This window comes from Poecile atricapillus, chromosome 1 (genome assembly GCF_030490865.1).
Source record: "Poecile atricapillus isolate bPoeAtr1 chromosome 1, bPoeAtr1.hap1, whole genome shotgun sequence".
NCBI classification, from domain to species: domain Eukaryota; kingdom Metazoa; phylum Chordata; class Aves; order Passeriformes; family Paridae; genus Poecile; species Poecile atricapillus.
The window spans coordinates 69,576,647-69,598,413 of NC_081249.1; the positions used below are offsets into that span (position 1 = coordinate 69,576,647).

The 21,767-nt window shown below is 41.7% G+C and overlaps 1 protein-coding gene across 1 annotated transcript; it reads right to left on the bottom strand.

The window, feature by feature from the left end:
* Nucleotides 1-4,914: 4,914 nt before the first annotated feature.
* POLR1D (RNA polymerase I and III subunit D) lies at nt 4,915-21,622 on the bottom strand. Its single transcript, XM_058835728.1, has 3 exons — nt 21,465-21,622; nt 14,361-14,435; nt 4,915-6,253 (listed from the first exon to the last, which is right to left on the bottom strand). Exons 1-3 carry the CDS (start codon nt 21,488-21,490, stop codon nt 5,968-5,970), a joined length of 387 nt encoding a protein of 128 aa, XP_058691711.1. The 5' UTR covers nt 21,491-21,622; the 3' UTR covers nt 4,915-5,967.
* Between the last annotated feature and the right edge of the window lie 145 nt (nt 21,623-21,767).

Sequence of the window (21,767 nt, forward strand, 5' to 3'; positions counted from 1 at the left end):
CAAAGTTGATTTTTGGTTGTTAACTGATAGAGCAGTCTCAGGGCTGCTGCGCATTTGGGGAATTCTGCCTCGGGGCATCCACCGAAGCCCCCAAAGCATCCTGCTCTCCAGGACAGATACCAGCAGCTAGCTGCATGGCTGACACCTCGCACCCTTACGCTACTTGGCTGAGTCAGTAGGAGAAACCCACCTAATCCCAGGCTTATGACCCTGGCACAGCTTTGGCTGCACCACCCAGCCCCGCTGCAGAAGGTGCCAGGCTCAGCGCGGGCAGCCTGCCTGGGGCTGCCCTGTTTAAGGTACTGCAGGCAGGCAGATGCGAGGCAGCATTCCTGGGGCGGAAGGATGAACCGAAGTAACTGTGGAGAGCTGCTCTTCAGCACATGCCCTCGTCACCAGGACAGCCTGGCCTTCAGAGGAGCTCAGGTCACAGCAAGACTGGATAGTCGGGGCAGGGGACAAGCATCACAAATGGACCTGAGACTGGCACTCCTCATCACCCCAAGAGCTCTGCTGGGGATCCCAGTTGGCACAACACATTTGGAGGACAGTTTGCTCTCCTATGCCCTCGAGGTGGACACCCCTGCAGCTGCAGCAGGGAAGCTTGGCAGAGGCACGAGCTGAGACCCTGCCACGGTGAGCACCAACCCCTAGGGCCTGCCAATGCCCACCTCCCAAACGGTACTGACAGGTAACAGTGGGCACCATCCTTCCTTTGGCGGCCAGGCCCGGTCCTCACCACGCTGCTCCCACACATTCCCTCCTCCAGGAGAGCTGTGGGAGCGCACGGCTGCGAAGACAATGCCATCCATCCTCCTGGCTCTTCCCAAGGCGTTCAGGACAGGTGCCAGCAAGGACAGACGAGCCCCACACAGAGCGGGAGCGACGTGACCTTGTATCCAGCACCCCATCTGCAATACCTGGTCTGCTGTTAGAGACACACCAGCGCTTCCCTCCACATGCACAACTATTTCAAACGCAAAGAAGGTGTTTTCCCTAATTGCAAAGCAAAGCAGCTCTTCACAGAGAGAGAGCTCTTCAGTTCCTGCGGGAAGCTCTGCTGGCAGACAAACTGCAGCAATCCACAGGCGAGGGGCAGACAGACAACAGCCCTTCCTCAGTTTACCTGCTGGATCTTGTTCTGCCCGGCTGCATGGAGCGGAGTCAAAGGAAGCTGCTCGAAGGCAGGGAGCAGGCAAAGAAACAAAGGCAGGGAGAATACCAGCCAGCCCAAAGGAACAGTGGGGAAGCTGGTAATTGGGCCATGTGTGTTTGGCTTTCGCCAGACTAGCAGGTTTGTTTTTCCCAGGCTGGAGCCTAGATTGAAAGAGACACAAAATTATTAAAGAACTCAACGTAGAAAGGAGGAAAAAAAAAGGAAAAAATGTTAGCAGCAACGGCTGGAGGTGAATCTCAAGTAATGGGAGTGTGGTGGGGGCTCACTGTTCCTTTCCAAGGGCATAGATGCCTGGGAAATTATTTTCAATGGGCAAAGAAAAATGAAGTTTGGATAAAATTCATTCCAGTTGACTTTTATTGCTAGTTTAACTCACTTCTTAGCTGGGAGCTTACTGGGCAGGATGCAGAAAGGTAGAGCTGTGCCTTCCTGGTCCCTTTCTTGTTGCAAGAAGTTTCCTGCAGAGATCCAAGTCTAAATGAGACCTGTTGATGAGGCAGATGCAGAGTCACCCTCAGGGATCCCCCCACAGTGGGGCCGATCCTCAGTCCTTTTACCAGACAAACATTGCAAGGAGCTGTACATTTACCTGCAGGTCTGTAGCACATCTGGCAGGCAGGACATGTGCAGGAGCTCAGCGCAGCAGAACCTCCCTGACCTGGTGGAGAGCCAGAGCATGGGAAACTTCACCTGCCTCACCTTGGGACATCCCCCAACTTAGTAAATGGATACTAGGAGAGAAAGAAGGGGTAACACTCCAACTTCTCTAGAAAAAACGTATTCTATTCTCCAGGGACATAGCAAGTGCCTTCTGTGTATGGAGGGGTTCAGAGAGGTCCTGACCATGCAGCACTGGCTGGAGGAGCAATGGCAGGTAGAGAAAACCGTGTTTGAACATAATACACAGAATCAAGACAAGGTAACAGCTCATGTAGGGCTTTGGTTTTCCTTCATGTGTTATACTCCTTCCTTAATACTCTTGTTATTTAACTTAAACAACAGTTCATTACCAGCAACTGTCAGTTGTTGCTGGTCCTGATGGATTAGCTGCTTGCTGGCATTTTTCTCTGAGAAATTTTAAATGACTAGCATTAGGCAAACTTTCATCCCACGAGTGGTGCTTTAAAAGGCACAGGCAATTCTTCTCCAAGAGAAGCTGGAGAATTCAGAAGGCATAGTCTCAAGCAGAGCAGAACGCCCACTCAAGTTTCCCAAAACCAGACTTTGGTTGTAGTTACACAATTGATATTGAGATGAGTGGTCATATTGCTGCTGTAGCACTTTCTGCAGGCAAAATTTTTAAGGCTTTCTTTTAATCAGTGCTATGTGCTCTTTAACATCTACTCTTGATTATTTCCTATTGACAGTCACTAAAAGTGTATATTAATGCAGACAGGATTTTCATTCATAGATGGTGAGCTACAACAGGATTATTTGCAAAGTGCAAAGATCACTCACATGAATAAAGATTTGGTGGATCAGTGACTCCACTGGTAAAATGACTAAAATCCTTCTTCAAACACAATCCAGATATGTTTTCTTGCTACTTATCCAAGCAAGTCCGCTTTTGTTTGTTCCAGCTTAATTAACTGAAAGCACATAATTATTTGTGAGAGCTTTGACAGGACAGGAGAGGAAACACGCTTTTTGGTGATCAACTTGCAGCCACAAAAAAAAACACCCCAAAAAACCCAAACAAGTTCTGTGCAGGAAAAGCAACCCCCTCCTGCTACATTATTCCATTGATCTACAAACATTTACATCTCCTTTGTTAAGTAGTTTTCTGCAGAAATTTCATGATCACTAAGGAAGACTCTTTCAACTGCACCTCAAGAAACTCCTGGTTTAAAGTGATCCAGTCTAAAAGAGAGGGTGTGTTTTTGACTTTAAGTCATGTTATACATGAAATCTGTCAGGCTTTTCTCAGACGTTCATGATTCATTGTAAATAATTCAAAATGGATTTACAAAAGAGAAGAGGCTGTACAATGAATGTAAGAACTGCATGTTACTATCTCTCTGACAGCCAAAAGTAACAAAAGCATTTCATGAAGGCTACATAAAACGTTTTCTCCTCTTTCACATTGTTTTGTGATCTACATTCAGTACCAGATTGATGAAAGTGAAAAGTTGGAGGATTTCTATCCAACATAATAATAAAGTCTAATGAGCAAATTTTCTGGCTATGGCAAGAGAATAATCTCACCTGAATAAACTATCCACACAATGTGCACTGAAACTAAACACAGACAACATTGGCAGCTCACAGATTAACAGAGAACACCTGTGAAGTATGGATGCAGCAACACTAAGGTAAGGTACATTCCCTTCCCATGGGAGTAACTAGGGAACCTGAGACCAAGAACATACTTTTTATTTACGTATTTATTTAATGACAAGGCACTTTTACAACTAACAAGTGCACAGCAGTTAATAAAACATTTGGAAAAGTCATGTACAAGTCTTAATTTTCAGGGTTAAATCCTATCTTTAAGTTGCCTTATAAACATGACGCTGGGGCTGCACAATATGAACAACTGCAGACAAAATACAAAACTGGCTTTGTGCACTCAAGTTCTTATTAAAAAAGTAATCACTGTGCTCCCTTTCAAGTTTACCCATTCTGTGATTCTATAAAGAATTAAGAACAGTTAATGAGCAACAGAGGATTTTGGTTTTACTAACTACACTTACGAAAGACAGCATTAAAAGATGGAATTAACCAATGCAAGATTAGTAATTCCTGTGTATTCTGTAAGCTAGAAAAATGTGGAGTTAAATCTGAACCTACCACCACCACTGATGAAAAGCTATCCCCAGTTATCAGTGCAGGCCATGTCAGATCCTTTAGCTGAGCATTTCCAGTAAGCAAACATTATCAGCAATCCAGACTAATTTTGAGAGCGTGCTCTAATCAGTTTCCCTACCTGAAAACCTGGCATAAATTAATACAGCATCAACAACAACCCTCATCCCAAAGTGGTGTTTGAAGGCCTGAAGAGCTGAAAGCTCTCTGGACAGCATATATCAGCACAAGGCAGACCAGCAAGAATTCAGAATTTTTTTTTTTTCTGTGGAACATCTCCAGTCCAAATCCTGAACAATGGTGAGATGAATTCTCTGCTTCAAAGTCACATCCATCCAGCACTGCCACTGCAACAGAACTCAGTCCGTATTATAGCTGCTGTCCTTCCCAAAAGGATTAAGGAGTGCACAACAGTGATCAGCAATATAAGGACTGCAAACACCATCTGTTTATTTAAACTGAAGACAATCCATACATTCTCCAAAGATACTACTTTTTCACTGATCCCACTTAAATAATTGTAAGGTTTCTGAAAGACTGAGAGTTCTATTTTAGCGCTGTGGGTCTTGCAGGGAAATAGAGAAGCTGTACGTAACTCCTCAGGGGAAACGTCAGTATCCCACTTGGTTGGATATGCTGACCCTGGCAGTTTCCAGAGGGCTCAGCGCCAGTATAACTACCTTCCCACTACTCAGGAGAGCAGCACCAACATCCAGCCAGAGCAGACCTGGACTTTGTCCCTCCCATGCGGCAGCCGACACAGCTCCCCGAGAGGCAGGTAAGTGCAGAGGCGAGGTGCTCACACGCCTATAGGTGGCACTCTTGCTCTGACTCAACACGGACGGGCCATGGAGCCCCGCTCCTCCCGTCCCTTAGAGCCCCTCAACGCCTCAGTTAAGACTCCCATTAAAAGCACTCACTCCACAGGGCACTTTCAATGAACGTTGTCGATTTTATTGTCAACACACTCAAAAACAAACCTATGTTGAAAACAATTATTTCTGAGAACAGGAAAATACAAAATATTTCACGCAGAAGTTTGTTAATGTAACACAAACAGAAGTGAGACGTAGAAGATGCCAATGCCTATCATTTGTGCTCGCAGTGACAAGTTTAGGAACTGTACCATCACAGAATTGTCACATAGGCTTGGAAGTGAGCATTTGACAGTTTAAGCATCACCTCTGTATTTCTAGTATTACATATTTACTCGGAAACTTTCTAGCAGTAGACAGAAAACATGAAGATTTTGTCCTCAGGGTTTGTTTTGAAAGCACCGTGACAACAGACTGTTCCAACTACTTCCTTACAGAGGGAAGTCTAAACAGAGACAATTATTGCAGTTGCAGCTTTTTAGGGGTAATGTTTATTGTAATCTAGGATAGGTTTGTGAATACACATTAACAAGCAAAAACAGTATTTCCCAGAAGTCCCTCCTGGAAAGCAAAACCAGCGTTGCCCATTTTAAATTTGTTCTTTTTACATTAAAGGAAGCAATTTCTTATATTCTATACAAAATGCATATCCTTGGTCAGGCACTGACCAGCTTTCTCTTCTTCTAGATTCTAATCCAAATAAGCAAAACTTCTTTATTGGTTAGCAGCAAAGAAGTTCCGCAGACTTCACACAATAAATATAATTCTGCTTAATTTAAATTTATTTCCAAAAGAGTGACATGATTTATATTAGACAGTGACACACACATCACGCTCCATCACCAGGACCCTAAGCTTAGTCAGAAGGGGAGAGAGGAATGGAGTAAAGGGAATGTCTGTTCTAAAACAATTGAATGCTTTATGCTGTACTTTGCTTTTCTCTTAAAGGTCCCAAAGAAAAGTTTCTAAAGCTACCTCAAGGTTACTTCTCACACAGGCAACTTGGTTCAAAACTCAAGTTTGAACATCAACTCTTCTTGAAAAACTGAGACACCCTCGCTTTCCTACACTTAATGACGTTCCTGACTTGTAACAACACATACTTGTCACTCATCGCTTGCTTGATCGCTTTTCGTGTTTATCCTTTGTGTGCTGGTTCCTGCTCTGGTGCCTTGGAGGAGAGTAGCTGACTCTCCTTCTGGACTGAAAGCTGGGTGTATATGGGTGAATTCTGCGTTTCTTTGGTTTTTCTTCTTTCCTGCTTTTGTTTGGCTCAGACTCCTTATCATCTTCCTTTTGCTCACGCTCTTGGTCTTGTTCTTTTTGAGACGGCAACGTGTTTTTGATGGTATTAATAAGAAATCTTTTGTTTGTACCAGCAAGAGGACATTTCAACCTGTAAAGACATTTAAAAGTGATCAAAAGAGAAGGTAAAAACATCCCAAAACAAGTCTGAGATTTTAACTCCAGTGATTTTAAGACAGGTTTGTAATTTTGGCTTTCCTTGCATGCCACCTAGTGTAAACTCTCAGTACAGAAAAATAAGTTCCAGATCATCTCCATTCTCCTTTTGTCTTACTCTTTATGGGAAGAAAATTATTTTACTTCAACACAGTGAAAACCCACATGATTTTCACAAGGTAGTGTGTATAGGGAGAAGCAAAGGATGACAATATGTTTTAAGTTGATGGTGCCTAATTTAGGTATTCAGAAATCAAACATTTAGTAACATATTCTAAGTCAAATCAGAATGGCTTACAGAGATCAAAGTCAACATTATCTAGTGAACTGCAATATTCAGAAAGAAAGATACACATGCATGAAGAACCCAAGCAGCTGTAGCATAAACATGTGAGACGTACCAATTTAAACTTATACTTAGCAACCACCAAAGTGTTTTCTTTTTCTTACACAGTAAATATACTTATCCAACTATTTTCCTTTTTTTCTTTTACTTTCTTCTCTCCCATCTTCAAAACTATTGCAGATAATTAATCAGCCAGTTTTAGGAAACGAGTATTGTAAATTTAATTTATCCTGTTGGTATCAGCTGTACTCTACTTGCTCCCAATTTATCATCTCTTAAAGAATGGAGTAAGAAAAAACAAGTTTAAATATGTTCCTACATAAAGAAGAAATCACTCTGAAGACTTTGTTTATAGTTGGAGTCACTGTGGTGTTTTTGAGACAAGTTATGAGACTGCTTTTAAAAAAATCAGAGCTATTAGAGATCACAGCCACTTACTGAATCAACCACAGAGTCATGGAATCCTAACACCACAACGTTAAAAACATCTATTCTACTTGAATACTTTGTTTAAGTGTAGAAATAATACCCTAACTACTCAAAAAAACCTTTTGACACCTCTAAATGATCAGAACTATCAGAACAACAAAAAAGCTACAACAAAGATCACGTATGATAATTTAGCATACTTCATTACTTAACTGGACTTGGAATTTACCATGGTGTTTTGCTTCAGGTCTGCCTACTAAGCATTCCTGATAATTATTCTTGTCCTAAATCCTTCAAGAACTTAGGACAGCAGTTTTAAAAGTATAAGCCATACTGTTTTATTTCCACGAGGTATTTTCTGATACACTTCTATTGCATAGAATTTTAGAATGTTCTAAATTTTCTTCATATAAATTTACAGTATTTTTCTCAAATCCCGGTTTTAAATAAATCTTTAATCTACTATAACTCTTTCATAAATTAGAGAAGCTATTTATCCATTAACTGTGTTACTGAGTAAAAACATGAGGCTAATAAATGTCAGTAGAACAGGGTTTCTACTTCAAGCTACACCACCATGGTGCTGAACGAGTCATGGCACAGGTTACACTCAAGACATAACAGAAACCAGCCAATATTAAAGTCCTTTGTATGTCTTATTAAAGTGCATTAAACTATTGCACCTCAACATTTCCTACCAAGGAGGGCAGCCTTCTCTAGGCTGCATCCAGACAAAATATATTTCACATTTGTTCTTCCTCTTGCTTTTTCTTAAGAGCTAATGCACTGATTTAAGCACTAAGATATATAACGCTAGAATGAGACAGCCAATCTGCCCTAAATAAATCCATCTGGCTGAACCATTTCTTTTCAACATCATGAGTGCTACCTCAGCTATACTAAGAATGAAATCTGATGAGAAATGCTGGACTTGAGAGTCAGCTAAGAGATGCCATTAGTTTACCATCATACTGTGATTAAAGTGAGCCACCAGGCTTTCATGGAGCAGCAGTAAGTCAAAGAAAGCGCTGAAGAAAAACATCAGTTCTTAGTTTTACTGACTTCAGACTTCAACAAAGCAAATCCTGTCTTTAAATCTTAAAGCAAACAAGATGTATGGCATCTTGTGCTACATTGTATGTGTACACAGAGCACACATTTACATATAGCCATGGTATACATGGAACTGTGCAGATTAAAAGTGAACTGTATGAATACACTGATATCTTTGAGAGCACCTCTAATGGTGAGGAAATTGACATCTCCAAAGATCAGCCTTAGGTTTGCTATAGAGTCTGATCCTGCAGTGCTCAATTCACAAACAAGTTTGCCCTCAGGCGAGTTCTGAAGGGCTAGGACTCAATCTCAGCCTGGGCACAGTGGAACACTACTGCTGTGATCAGCAAACAATGCCACAGAACTGATTTGAGAAGGTTTGCTTTAAAACAAACAAACCAGCCAACCAACCAGCAAAAACCAGACAAGTTAAAAGAACATTAAAGTTCTGAATTGAAATGTGCCCCAAACAGGGTTGCAGACATGTGTGAGGCAAGCACAAAAGCTGCAGTCTAGAGCTGTCCTGTCTACCAGACTCCAGCTCTGTAGCAGAGTATTCACCCATTGTAAGGTTCACTTTTTGCTCTGCATGTTCCAAAAGTTAGATGAAGCTATTCTCACCAACAGAATCCTGCCTCCCCCCACAAATAAATCTCACATCCTCCAAAATCTCTCCACCATGCAATAACAAAGATAATGCAATGCATTGCATTTTGACAATTGCCTTTTCAGAAAAAAAAATTAAATCCATCACTGTGAACACAGGTCAAACATTAACCCTATTTTTGACCCTTTAAGTCAACTTCTGTGCAGTAACACAGAATTTCCAACCAGTGCCTGTCATCCAGTGCAGCAGTGCAGCTCAGCACAGAGATGTACTACACAAGTTCTTAAAAGTAAAAATATGCTGACACCATTTAAGACTCGAGAGCACAGTGCCATGTGCCAGTCTTGTCTCTGCTGAGTAACTGGACACACCAAATGGGATTGGCACAGTCAGTCTTATCATACAGAATAAAGCACATCTTTCCAGGAAAAAAGTTCATGGTGGATGAACTGACAAGCACATTTCTACCATTTTCAAACTGCCATAGAAAATACCATATTTCTATAGAAAACCAACTGGAAGGGTCGGGGGGAACCAGCTAGAGGTTATTTTGCCAAACCAAGTAATCTGTGCTGTTACTCTGTCATGGAGAACCTTACAAAAGAGGATGCTCAGAGGACACTGAAAGCTTTGAAATATTGTCTTGGCAGACAGGTACAGCTGGGAGAACTTTGTAGGATCACAGAATCATTTGATTTGTAAGGGACCTTAAAGATGATCAAGTTGCAACCCTTCAGACAATGACCTTTCACTAGACCAGGTTGCTCAGAGCTCCATCCAACCTGGTCTTAAACACTTCCAGAGATGAGGCATCCAGAGCTTCTCTGGGCAATCTGTTCCACTGACGACTTAGGATGTGCCCTGATTACAAGATTTTAACATATTTACTATTCAGACTCTATCTGTACCCTGTCCCTGCTCCTCCCCCCCTCATATTCAAATGAAAGCTGAGGGGAATCACATTGCAGTGTTCCTGCACAGTCACACAACACCCATTCAAAGATGCAACACAGCACTTCACAGTTACAGTACCCTCATCATCATGATCATTTTGTATTCTGCTGCACTTCTAACAGATTTGATATTGAACAGAAAGCTATCTATAGGAATGAAAGTAATTTTAGGATTGCTTTACAAAAAATAGAGTTAAAAATAATTTCACACTTCCAAAAGATTTTTTTTTGTTGTAATTTCATCTGCTCTTACAATGCAGAGTTGAACAAACCATTCAAAAATATCCTGTTTTCCAGTTCTTACTTTACATAAGCATTTCAAGTAAGATGAGAAGCCACATTTGATTTAGCTTTAGCTCATGTTATCAGCATCTTCGAAGATCAGACCTATACACTGGCAAAAAACACATCTAGAACATTTTTCACACAGTAACTTTTGTGGCATTTTAAGTGCCTTTCTTAAAGTAGAACAATTACTTAAAATGGGACCTAACTTCACTGCTATAAAGAAGCTTATGAATTATGTACATAGAACCAAGAGAAAAACTTCAGGGAAGCTGAACTTCTGGCTTTATTTTAGCTAGGCACAATGGAAACCCCCAAATATCCTATTTCATCTATGTCTAATAGCCTCTGATGAAACAAATTTATCTAACCATTTCAGATGTTCTTACACTATTTGTTCACAACTTCTCACTCTGGATCCAACTGATCCTTCAAATGTTAGCTTCCAGACAGCTGCTCTGATGACCTTCTCATCTCAGAAGCATCACAGCATCATCACTAGGATTCAGCCAGATTCTGCTCTGTTCTGATTTGCATTTCCAGGATTAAGACACCTTCTTCAGAGTTCTTCCTTACCCTTCTCTCACACATTTCCTTATCTGTGATTAGCTGTACTAATGCCTGAGCCAGACACATTAGCAGCAGTATCTACATTATGTATTATCACAAGGATTCAGGAGACCCCCCCCTCAACAAGAATCACCATGGCCACAGAACACATACAAAAGGAACACTGCAGGAACTAGAAATACTACATTGCTGAATGAAATCTACAAATAAGAATATTCACCATTTCCGGGATAAATTTACCATGGACCTACATACTGCCTATCTGAGCAGTCCTGAGAGTATGGAGGCCAGTGAGCAGAGAATCTTAATCAACTAAGAGATCATGCAGCCCTCTAGCAATACTGACAGTTGCTCCATGTCCAGAGAGTCTCAGATAATTTCCCTTCACACACAAACTCTTGGCCAATACCACTGCCAACCTCCCTCCTGGTAACTTGTCCCAAACAGGGACAAGACTTTCTTCTACTAGCCTCTAAGGTTGCAGCACCTTCCCATGTCACCCACATTAAACTTGTAAGGCAATGTAAGACCAGAAAAACATTCCCAAACTGGAAGAAATACTAACAATACCGTCCCATATTTCAAGGCTCAGTCTTTGAGAGACTGGGCCGTAGGTCGATTGCTTTGTACATTTTTTCTGTACCTGTCAGGTAAGCTGGCTTGGATACTTGTATTTTAGGCTCCAGCAACAGCTGATATCCATCTCAAATGATGAGACAGCAAAAGGCTAGGTAGGGGTGCTTGGGGAACTTTTTCAAACAGTGTTTGAGCTATGGCAAACTAATCACTCTGGACAGTAACAGAGCAATGGCTTGAACCTGAAAGCAGTTTGAAACCCAAAACAGTTCTGAGAGGTTTTCTGGCCAAGGTTTTGCTGCCATCAACATCCACCAGGAGACACTACTCCTTTGTAATGGTATGCACAATACAGTCACCCCACCCAGGAATGCCACTTCTCCATATACCTCCCTTTGACCAACTTCTGTCAAATGCCACTGATTCCAGAAATGTATTTCTCAGTATTCAACAGCTGCTCAAGAGCAACATAAACTGGAATCAGTGAAGTATGAGCAGTAGTAGCCTCTGCTTCTCCTTACCCAAAGACAGATGGCAGAACAAATCTTTTCTTCATAGGTTGAGCTGCTTCAACTTTCCAGTGCCAATGCAGGACTGATGGCCTTACACTAGGTGTCTCCAGGGTTTGTGCATCTCTTCTCCAGGACTCCTCTGACAAAGGGCTGAGGAATCCCAGAAGTCCTCATGAAACACACCTGTAAGCATTTTGAGTTTGGCAAGGAAGGAAGGTTTTGCGTTTTACCTGTTAACACTGTGCTTTTAGACAAGTTGGTGATGACCTTGTCTTTGCTTCTATCAGTTATGATTTCCTCGATCTGGCCTACCAACAAACATTTTCATGAACTAACTTTCCTGCTCATTTCATTTGTGATCCACAGAGGTTGGAGAAAAAGTTACCTTCCTCTCAGCAGTTTACACCTAGCAAGGTTACAGCTCAGTCCTGGATGTAATCTCTCAAGCCTTTCAGGATCAGTTACACTTGACAGCATTTTGCTGGACTGTGATACTCAACTGAGCATAGTCAAGTACTTCTTCCAAATATCTTATCCGCTACATCTCCCATGTCTTTATGCAATACCTAGCTGTTGGGCCAGTTTAAGAGCACCAGAACAGGATAACAGGGCCAGTATATTTGAATGAAAAATATTAAAGAGGTGACAGCAGTGGCAGCTTCCAGCTGCTATTCTGTCTGTTGTGCTGCAGAATTAGACAGCAAAGACTTTTGGAGAGTTTGCCTTTGGAAGGCTTTACACTTTCCTTACAGCCACACATTGCCAGCCATACGCTCGCTTATGCCAAACCCTACAGCAGTAGATTTGTCACAAATGGGACTGCTACCAGTCTCTCTAAAGATGAATTCAGTGAGGTAAAAATCCCTGGAGATGCATTACATACAAAGAAATCATCTCTAAGAGCATGATATCCCGAGCTGCAGAAGAAGTACCTTGAAGAAGGTACTAGTGAGCCTATTCAAAGATATTCAGCAAAGCACTTCCTAGGCACTGGGTATGGGCCACTGATGGACACAGGGCACTGCAAAGATGGATCCTTTGTTTGACCCAGTACAGCTGTTCACATGTACCTCTGTAGTTGAAAGTACTTCAACAGCCTCAGCTCAGGATATCACCATGCCAACCCCTATGTCAACAGTCTTCCTCTGCCTGAAGTCTTCTTGACAGTCCTCTTCTCCTACAATGGCCTGGCCAGACACCATTAACCTGTGACTGCTCTGAAGAACAGGTCACTCTTGCCTATCCCATTTCCCTAGCAGGCCTCAGGCACCAGGCTTTAGCAAACTGCATCCTAAGCCAATCATCACAGCCAGCTGAACAGGACCACTACCCTCTTACAAACAAGGAGTAAGAAGGAGCCACAATCAGGAGCAGATGCCCATACACTCTCCTGGCAGGTATTCCAGACTGCACAAGTGGCAGCAAAATTGTACAGGGACACCTGATTATCTCCCTGCAGAAATCTTTAGTTTCCATATTTAGAATCAACTTGCAAATCCACAGTAACTCGATGCATATATCATTTCATGGTACTAATTATGTGCACTGGGTTACCTGGCCACATGGCTAGGCTGACAGGGTCAAAGCAGGGTGGATCAGTACCGCCATCAGTATAGCCACTCTAGGGGATTAAACCAACTAAGCTATTTTAACAGGTAAATTATGAACTGCATCCCTAGAAGAAATACTGAGTAAAACATACAGAAAATCCCAAACCTGTTTGAAAACATAAAGAAGTAACTTTATTTTCAGCAAGACACTATTTTAATCTCTTTAGAGTTACTAAAACAGACAACTGAGCTGAGAACTTCATGAACAGTGCAGGCTTATCTCTTGCTATTGTTGATGGAGGAAGCCAAACCTTATCTACAAGTGCATTTAGTACAGTCAACTGGTGCACTACTTGTGTGAACATGCCTAAATTAAATAGCTTCTTATCAAAGCCATATACAATATTTTATGATGAATGACTCTCTTTTGCATGTTATTACTTCTCTAATTATAATTACATGCATTACATTCCATGACAATCTAGCTATAAAATCTGGAATACTGCATTGAAGAATTAATGCTGGATTTCATATAAGATTTAAATACTGTGATTTTTTTTTTCCAGTTACTATACAAATTAGCTCCTGGGTTTTAGGGTTTTTTTAGTATTAAAAAGTAACCCTCTTCCAAAACCAGATTATACTTTTGAGCTCACTGAGTCCTTTTTTAGGCTACAATTTACATATGAATTATCTACCAAAAGATAGTTTGTTGTTTTTTTAATATAAGGCTTTAGGTTTCTTTATCAGGTTATGAATTCTTTTCACTTAAAACAGAGTCCAACCCAGTAACATGTAGCCAGTATGTAAGTACATGCACAGTGAAGACCACCAGCATTTTAAAGATTCATGAGATTACAACCCAAACTTTGCAATTCCATCTATCATAAGAACATATCCCAAATTTTCCAATTGCTATGTCTTCAACACATTCAGACAAGCAATTTCACGGAGACAGAATTTACCTGACCTTCTTTCTTATTTAGACTGGGATTTTTGCCAAAATTAGTATGTGGAAGAAAACAAATTATTTAAATTGTATGAAACACATACACATTTAAATTGTATGAAACACATAGAAAGGTAGAGACTTCTGTCACACATTAAAGATAAGATTGATTTTGGCATCAGCATTCATTTCCTCTTGGCATGACTTACCAACCCATAGCTCCCATTGTTTCAGCTCTGGTTCTCCCACGTTTTGCTTCTTTAAGTAACTCTTCCACGGCCTTCCTAAGTAAGAGAAAAAGAAAAAGGTCACCACTTGTGGAACACAAGAAATTGCCACTTTATGCACTTAGGCAAATAAAACAGATAGGTTTATTCACTGTAGTGAATTAAGGAATAAAGAAGCTACCAAAATCACCTTGACTTTAAGATAATTCAAATTCCTATGCACCATGATTAAGAGAAACATTCTGAAATACTAAAATCAACTAAAGCTGTTGCAAATACAAAAACTCTAACACTGAATGAAGGACCAGGCTTGGGGCAATTCAAATCCTTTTTAAGCAAACTTCTGCCTGTAAGGACAAGTTGTGTATCCCATCACACCACAGGCACTCATGGAAAAGGAGTTACTCCCAGGTAAGTCATCATCTGTCAGAGATACCTTCTCCAACAAGCCAAGTCCAGCGTCAGCAACCTCACCAGCTACTGCTGCCTTCCCAGGTAAGAGGATTGATGGGTGTGGGATGGCTATTTGCAAGAACACCAGAAAAAGGGTACAAAACACAGGCTGTAACACTGAAATGTGAGAGATGTTGCATACACAGGTCTTTGTGAAATTACAGCAAAATTTGTTTTTTCTCCAGACCCGGAATTTTCGGTCTGAGCATCCTGAGCTAGGTTATAGCGATGATGGCAGGAACATGTGGCTTTTACAGAAGCTCTCCCTGAGCCTTCAAACATCAATGTCAGATATAGGTGAGGAAAGAGGGGAAGAAAGTGTCTGACTTTTAATTACCAGTTACCAAACTTGGTGATTCTCTTTTTAAGAAACTTGACTAAAAGATTAAAAGCCTGTCATTATTATTGTAACAATTTATAATTGAAATATAAATTTAATAATTAAAATACAAATTAAATATAAATTTAATAATTAAAATTTAAATATAAATTTATAATCTGTAACAATTTATAATTGAAATAAGAAACCAAAAAATCTGAGCTACAGAGCACTAATAAAACACACATATAGGTATTTTAAACAGCTATGATTCAGTTTTAGGGAAAACATCATAATAAATTAAAATGGTGACACCAATTCTATTAACTTAGGTAGGAATTACATGCCTTTAAGTAAGTATCTGAGACTTTCTTTTTTGTTATATCTAAGCTCAGACTGACTTGGTATCTACCTTAGAAGCCTTCTAGGTCCACACCTTCATTATCAACCATTGTTTCCTAATACTGGTCTTTCAACATTGCCCTTATTCACCGCACCTTTACAAAGCTCTTTCAGCTTGCTCAGACAAATGAAACACAATGCCCAGATCCTCTCTGAAATAATGTTTCCACTCACTGAACTTATATCCTCTACACAAGCCAAAAGCTACTCAAACAAGTTTTTAAAATTTGCTTTTAGAGGCCTCACGGGACTCCACATCCCTTGCTCTCTTAATTTTTACAGCTTGGTTACAATACAAACAGTTCTGTGGCTGCCAGCTTCAGTTCTAAGGGCAGTAGCATGAGCAAAGGGAATGCAGAATGCAACTTTCACATGAGAACTATCCAAACTGGGGGACTGATATGAGGGAAAATTAGGAACAGGGGCACATTTAAGAACTCTTGTCATCATTCTGACATCTTTTATAGCAAGCACCACTTAAAACTTGCTGTGGCAATTATTTTTGGGCAATCAAGTTGCAGAGTTACAGTAACATGAAGGTACAAGCAGTGATATTTTTATCTTCAAGAGTATGGTACAAGACCTATTTACATTTCTGAGGGATTAGACTTTTTCTCTCTGTATATTCCAAGGTTACAGGCAAAGCTCCCATTTCATCTACCTTAATAACCGGTATCACAAATGCATGTGCCAAAAATATAAAATAATGTTAAAGGCTCCTAGTCAAGCAAAATGAGAAGTATTTTCTATTCCTCACTCAGGGGAAGAGCTTCATCATTTTTTTCCAAAAGGTCAAATGAATAGACTGAAAAAATGAGTAATTGGTAATAAAGAGGTATTATTAAAGAGAGTTAAAGGCAATGAAAACACCATGTTATTACAGAGACCACCCATGATTTGTGATTACAGATGACTGTCAGGAGAAGACATATGACGCTGCATCTGACAGCCGAGAGGCCAGGCAGCCACAGCTCCATGTCCACGTCTAACCAGTAGCAAGGCTGAAAATCAGCTCCTAGGAGGCAGATGCCCACACCAGGCACTTACACTGCTGGCCACATCCATCACAGACAGACACACTCCATGCTCACACCAACAGCTTCATCCTGCTCTTCTTTCCAGTTGTGTGTGGGAGCCCCCAGAACTTCAGCCCAGCTGCGCTGTCGGTACAGACCATCACACAGGAGTGACTGGCACATCGTGGTCCCCCAACACCCAACCCCACTTCAGTCTTGCCTGTAGAGACACACAGGCACACATACACATCTTGCCCCTGACCCTACAGGCTCACCAGCAGATGGCCAGGACTCCCTGGTGGCCCCAACAGCTCAATCCTCCCGGCTCTTGGAGACACAAGCTCACGCTCCAGCTCTCTCCTTATTCTTCCACTTGCCAGCTATTCCAGCTTGTTCTTCACCAGCAGCCACATGGTCCCTCATACACCCTTACTTGCTCCAGTACTACAACACAGATAAACACATGGCCCCAACCCCATTTCAGGGGCTGACATTTGGTTTTACTCACCCTACAAAATGTCCCCAGCTGCCAGCACCCAAGCCTCCAGCCCAGGGTCCAAGCCCAGCTGCTGGCATCCAAACCTTCACACGCTCCAGTTGTGGGCACCAAGGACACATGGTTCCTCCAACCCACATTCTGACTGTAGCTGCTAGCAGTGAGGCGTACACCCTCTCCCCTCAAACAGAGTCCTTCACCCAAGACAGAGTTAGAAAGGAATTTAACAGGAAGACAGGACAGACTGTGACAATTAGGTGCAGGGCACAGCCAGAGGAGAGCATCAACCAGCAGCCTATACACACATGACCAGACCTTTTTATCCCCTCGTTCCTTAAGCCTACTTCCTGAGGCACTCTAGGTCCTGACAACAAGCTACAAGCTCAGGAAAAACAATTAGCAATTTTAAAAATCAATTTTCTCAAACAAGTTTAATGCTAACTGTACAACTTATTTTTAACTCTGCATAGGACTAGAAATAGAAGTGAATGTTGGTATTCCAATTACAGTTGAATAACAAATATCAAGACCTTCGGTCAAATAAGTGGCTGAAGACACTGACAGTGTTACTTAAATCTCATGAGCTGGTCCTATCTGCTCACCTTTACTAAGAAAGCTGATAAAAATGAAAGTCAGGAATAAAGCCTAGGCCACAACTACAAGAGCAAGAATGAAAAGAAGCACAATACACCACAAGCTTCCTGACATTTGTTCAAAGGCAAAGACATTTCACATTAGGGATGTGAATACTCTCATTCTTTGCTGATCAGGTATTGTACTTATTTAGGTATTCTACTTGTCAGTCTTGTGAGTGTTATTTGCAGTACATTTCTGTGTTGATATTCTCACCAGCCTGCACAGTGAGTGTACCACTCCATTCCAAACACCAATCCTAGCTGCAGACCACTTTTTTTTTTTTTTTTTTTTTTTTGCCAAGAGTATGGAATACTGAATCCTGGCACTTGACTTTAACTGTTAAAATCAATAGTAAGAACCATCAGTTTTCTCCAAGGCACAAAGCTTGCTTGTTAAAAAGTGTAGTTGGGCTGCCTGTGCAGCAAAAATATTAGATTATTGATTTGTAACTCAACTACAGGCCCCTTGTTACAGAATTATAGCATTCTTTGTGATTCAGAGCAGGATCTTCTTAGGAAACACTTAATCCCAAGTAAATGATGCTCTAAACAAGCTTAGCAGGCACTTCTAATAAAGTATGATATCCAAGGTTGTGAAATATTTGTAGCTACTGAAAGACAGAATGGATTATGGAAGGATTTGGACACACAGTATAACAAAGCCACTTCCTCTGTATTTGAAAAGAAATTATGCATCTTCTGTGCTTCAAACAGACAGAACCACCATGACAATACTTTAGGAAGCAGAATGGGAAGAAATTTTTAATTTTTTAGATAGGAATGAAGTAATATATAATATCTCAATGTATATTTAGTTGAAATAAACTAGGAAAAGCAGAGTGCTTGCAGAGGAAATAAACTGAACACCCCTACTAGCTGATTTGCAACATTTTCCACCTCCTTCTTGGGTCCTAGCTTCACAATACCATTAATTATATGTTAACATAATTTAGAATTTTCTTAAGTCACATGGAACCTCAAGGCTCAGAGTCCTCAGGACTGATGTACCAGCAAATTCACAGGCGAAAATAACAGTTCATACTTCTATCAAAGGTTATTGGGTGAGATGGAGCCGATGTAGTTCAGTAAAATGTAGCAAATATTACTGCTTTACACTTCTGTTACAGCTCTTAGAGTTTTAAAATCCACAGAATGCAACAGTCAGACAGGAACTTACAAGTTAGTACTCAGCTTTCTAGGCAAACTTCACTTTGTATTAAAGTGAGGAAAACATCAAAAGCAAGATCAAGTGAGAGTCAGACATGGTAAAATTGAAAAATAATATCAGGAAATGTGGCAGTAAGGATAAAATAAAAGAATCTAGATGAAGAGACTTCTCCTAAGATAGTAACAAAAATAGGGCGACTGACTTAACAGATCACTTTTTGGAATACTGGGACACAAAATTAATTTCTGACCTGAAAAAGCATGCACAAAAATATTATACTTCTATTTCCCTCATGGTAAGTTAAAGAAAAACCACATGTACAAAAGTTAAGTTTTTATTCAAGACTTGTGCATTGCAAGACAAGTCTGAATTCAGAGACAGACTGCTCAAAATATTCCAAATAAACCCATTTTTAAACACTAAAAATCCACCTAAAGCAGTTAACGCTGTGGCTACTGAACATAAATGCTTTTATTTGTATACTAAAGCCATACTATAAAACCCTTAAAAATTATAACCCTAGACTACCATTACTACACTATTCACAGGAGAATATGATCAATAAGTTATTGAATATGAATCTAAGGCATAATGTCTGTAACCCAAAGGATAAAGAAAGGTCTGTATTAGACTGGAAGGGCTCTGTACTCAAGACTGTACAGGGAAGCATTATTTAGAGTGAGTAATACCAAAGGACACCCTCTAAAGGCACACAGCACAAGCTGAATCCAGGGCACTACTACCAAATTGAGCTGTTACCAAAACTTAAGGTATGAAAAAGTAACTAATGATAGATGGATCCAGGACAGAAAGAGCTAATCATCAAGTGCACTACATTGTAGTTATAATGTGTTTGGGGCTGACTAAACATACTCTGAGGTGAGTAGTGGCATGGATTGGTGACACTGAGTTTCATCCTCATTGTCTACCACGCTGCCACGGAACAGGAATAGCAAATCCCAACTTGGACTGAACCTTCGAGGAAGGGTAAAACTTGGAGTGCAGTTCCTGGGAAGAAGAGCATCAGTCAGGAGATGACTGTGGAGTCACCGGCTATAGCTGGTGAGTTCAGCTATGCCCTGAAGTGCCCAGAGAACCCCAGGTCTCCCGCATGGCAACAACAACCATGAAGCAGCATGCAAGAATGGTGGCATAGCTTCAGCTTGCCATGAATGAAAAAGGTTTAAGTTTGGAATGGCACCAGTAAAAATAACATTCATGCATACACAGAAGGAAAGAAAGAAGGAAAGAAAGAAGGAAAGAAAGAAGGAAAGAAAGAAGGAAAGAAAGAAGGAAAGAAAGAAGGAAAGAAAGAAGGAAAGAAAGAAGGAAAGAAAGAAGGAAAGAAAGAAGGAAAGAAAGAAGGAAAGAAAGAAGGAAAGAAAGAAGGAAAGAAAGAAGGAAAGAAAGAAGGAAAGAAAGAAGGAAAGAAAGAAGGAAAGAAAGAAGGAAAGAAAGAAGGAAAGAAAGAAGGAAAGAAAGAAGGAAAGAAAGAAGGAAAGAAAGAAGGAAAGAAATAAGCTTTAATTATTAAACTGATGATCTGAGAGCAGCAGCAGCTTAGCAAGAATTAAAAGCCTCTTAGAAAGCATTATGCTCTCTAGCCCTTCCACTGTCTGAGTGCTTTTGGCACATTTCAAATACATGCCAGATATAAACAGAAAAAAAGTTATTTTCTATAAGCATGCCCAGACACAGCTTCTTAAAGGAGAAAACCATGAGAAGAACAGTTCAAAAAGCTTCTGGTCATTGCTTCACTGTAACAGTTTTTTTTAAACAGCCATAGAGAAAGTGAACAACCCAGAAACAAGCTTGCCAAAAAAAATATGAAAAAAATAATCCAATCCAACAAGTAGGACTATTTTGCAAAACATTTGTGATATAAACACCAAAAGTTTATTCCCAAAACAAAGGTAAGAGGAGTGTACTTTTGAGTATTCAAATATAGAAATCAATGTTTTATTCGTCAGTGTTTGCTGGGAGCACTGCAACTCAAAATGCGCAGCAAGACGAATCCACTGGTACCAATGAAATGCCAAGTGGAAAACAATTTTATTTTTTTACGAAATAACTTCCAAGCGTTCTGTATTTTTTTGATACAAGAACATAATCCTAACAACTGGTCAACGGGCACATATCCAGCACTGAAAACTGAAATTCCTAACAACAGAAAGAGTTTTGGGATTTCAAAAATTTATTTCACCAAGCACGCGACTCATTAAATTATAACTGATGAGGGGTGAACCTCTCAAGACCTTCTAATCTTGTTTCTAAGCGACATCAGCGCGCACCCAAAGTTCTGTGCGGAAGACAGAAGCAGCTGCAGGCCGCGCTCCCCTCGGGGCGCACCCTGACCGCACACCCACAGGAGGGGCTGTCTGGGGCCAGCGGGCAGAGCCCGGCGGAGCCCGGGGCCCCGCTCAGCACCGCGGAGCGCTCGGGCCGGGAGGAGCCGCCCCACGGCCGCCGCCGGCCCCAGCCCAGCGCTGCCCGGGCCTCGCGGCGCGGGAGGCGCTGCCGGGCCCCGAGCGGCGCAGCAGCCCCGCAGAGGCCGCTCGCTCTCGGGCGAGCTGCCGCCGCTGTCGCTCGTCCCTCACCTCTCCAGCTCCGGGTCCTCCTCCATGGCTCCCCCACCGTTCCCCGCTGCGGCTCCTCAGGCGCAGGCCGGCGCCATCACCCGCTGTCGGCCGGGCGGGGCGGGGCAGCGGGGCGGGCGCAGGGGACGGCGAGGACCCCGCGGGAGGAGCCGGGGCGGTGCGAGCCGGGCCCCGCCACACCCCGCCGGCACCTGCAGCACCGGTGGTTGAGCTCCCAGCCAAAAGGAGAGCGGGGGCGGTGGGCTCCCTAAACGGGCAGGACCCCCGTGAAGCTCCGACAGGGCGGGGGAAGCAGGCGCGGGC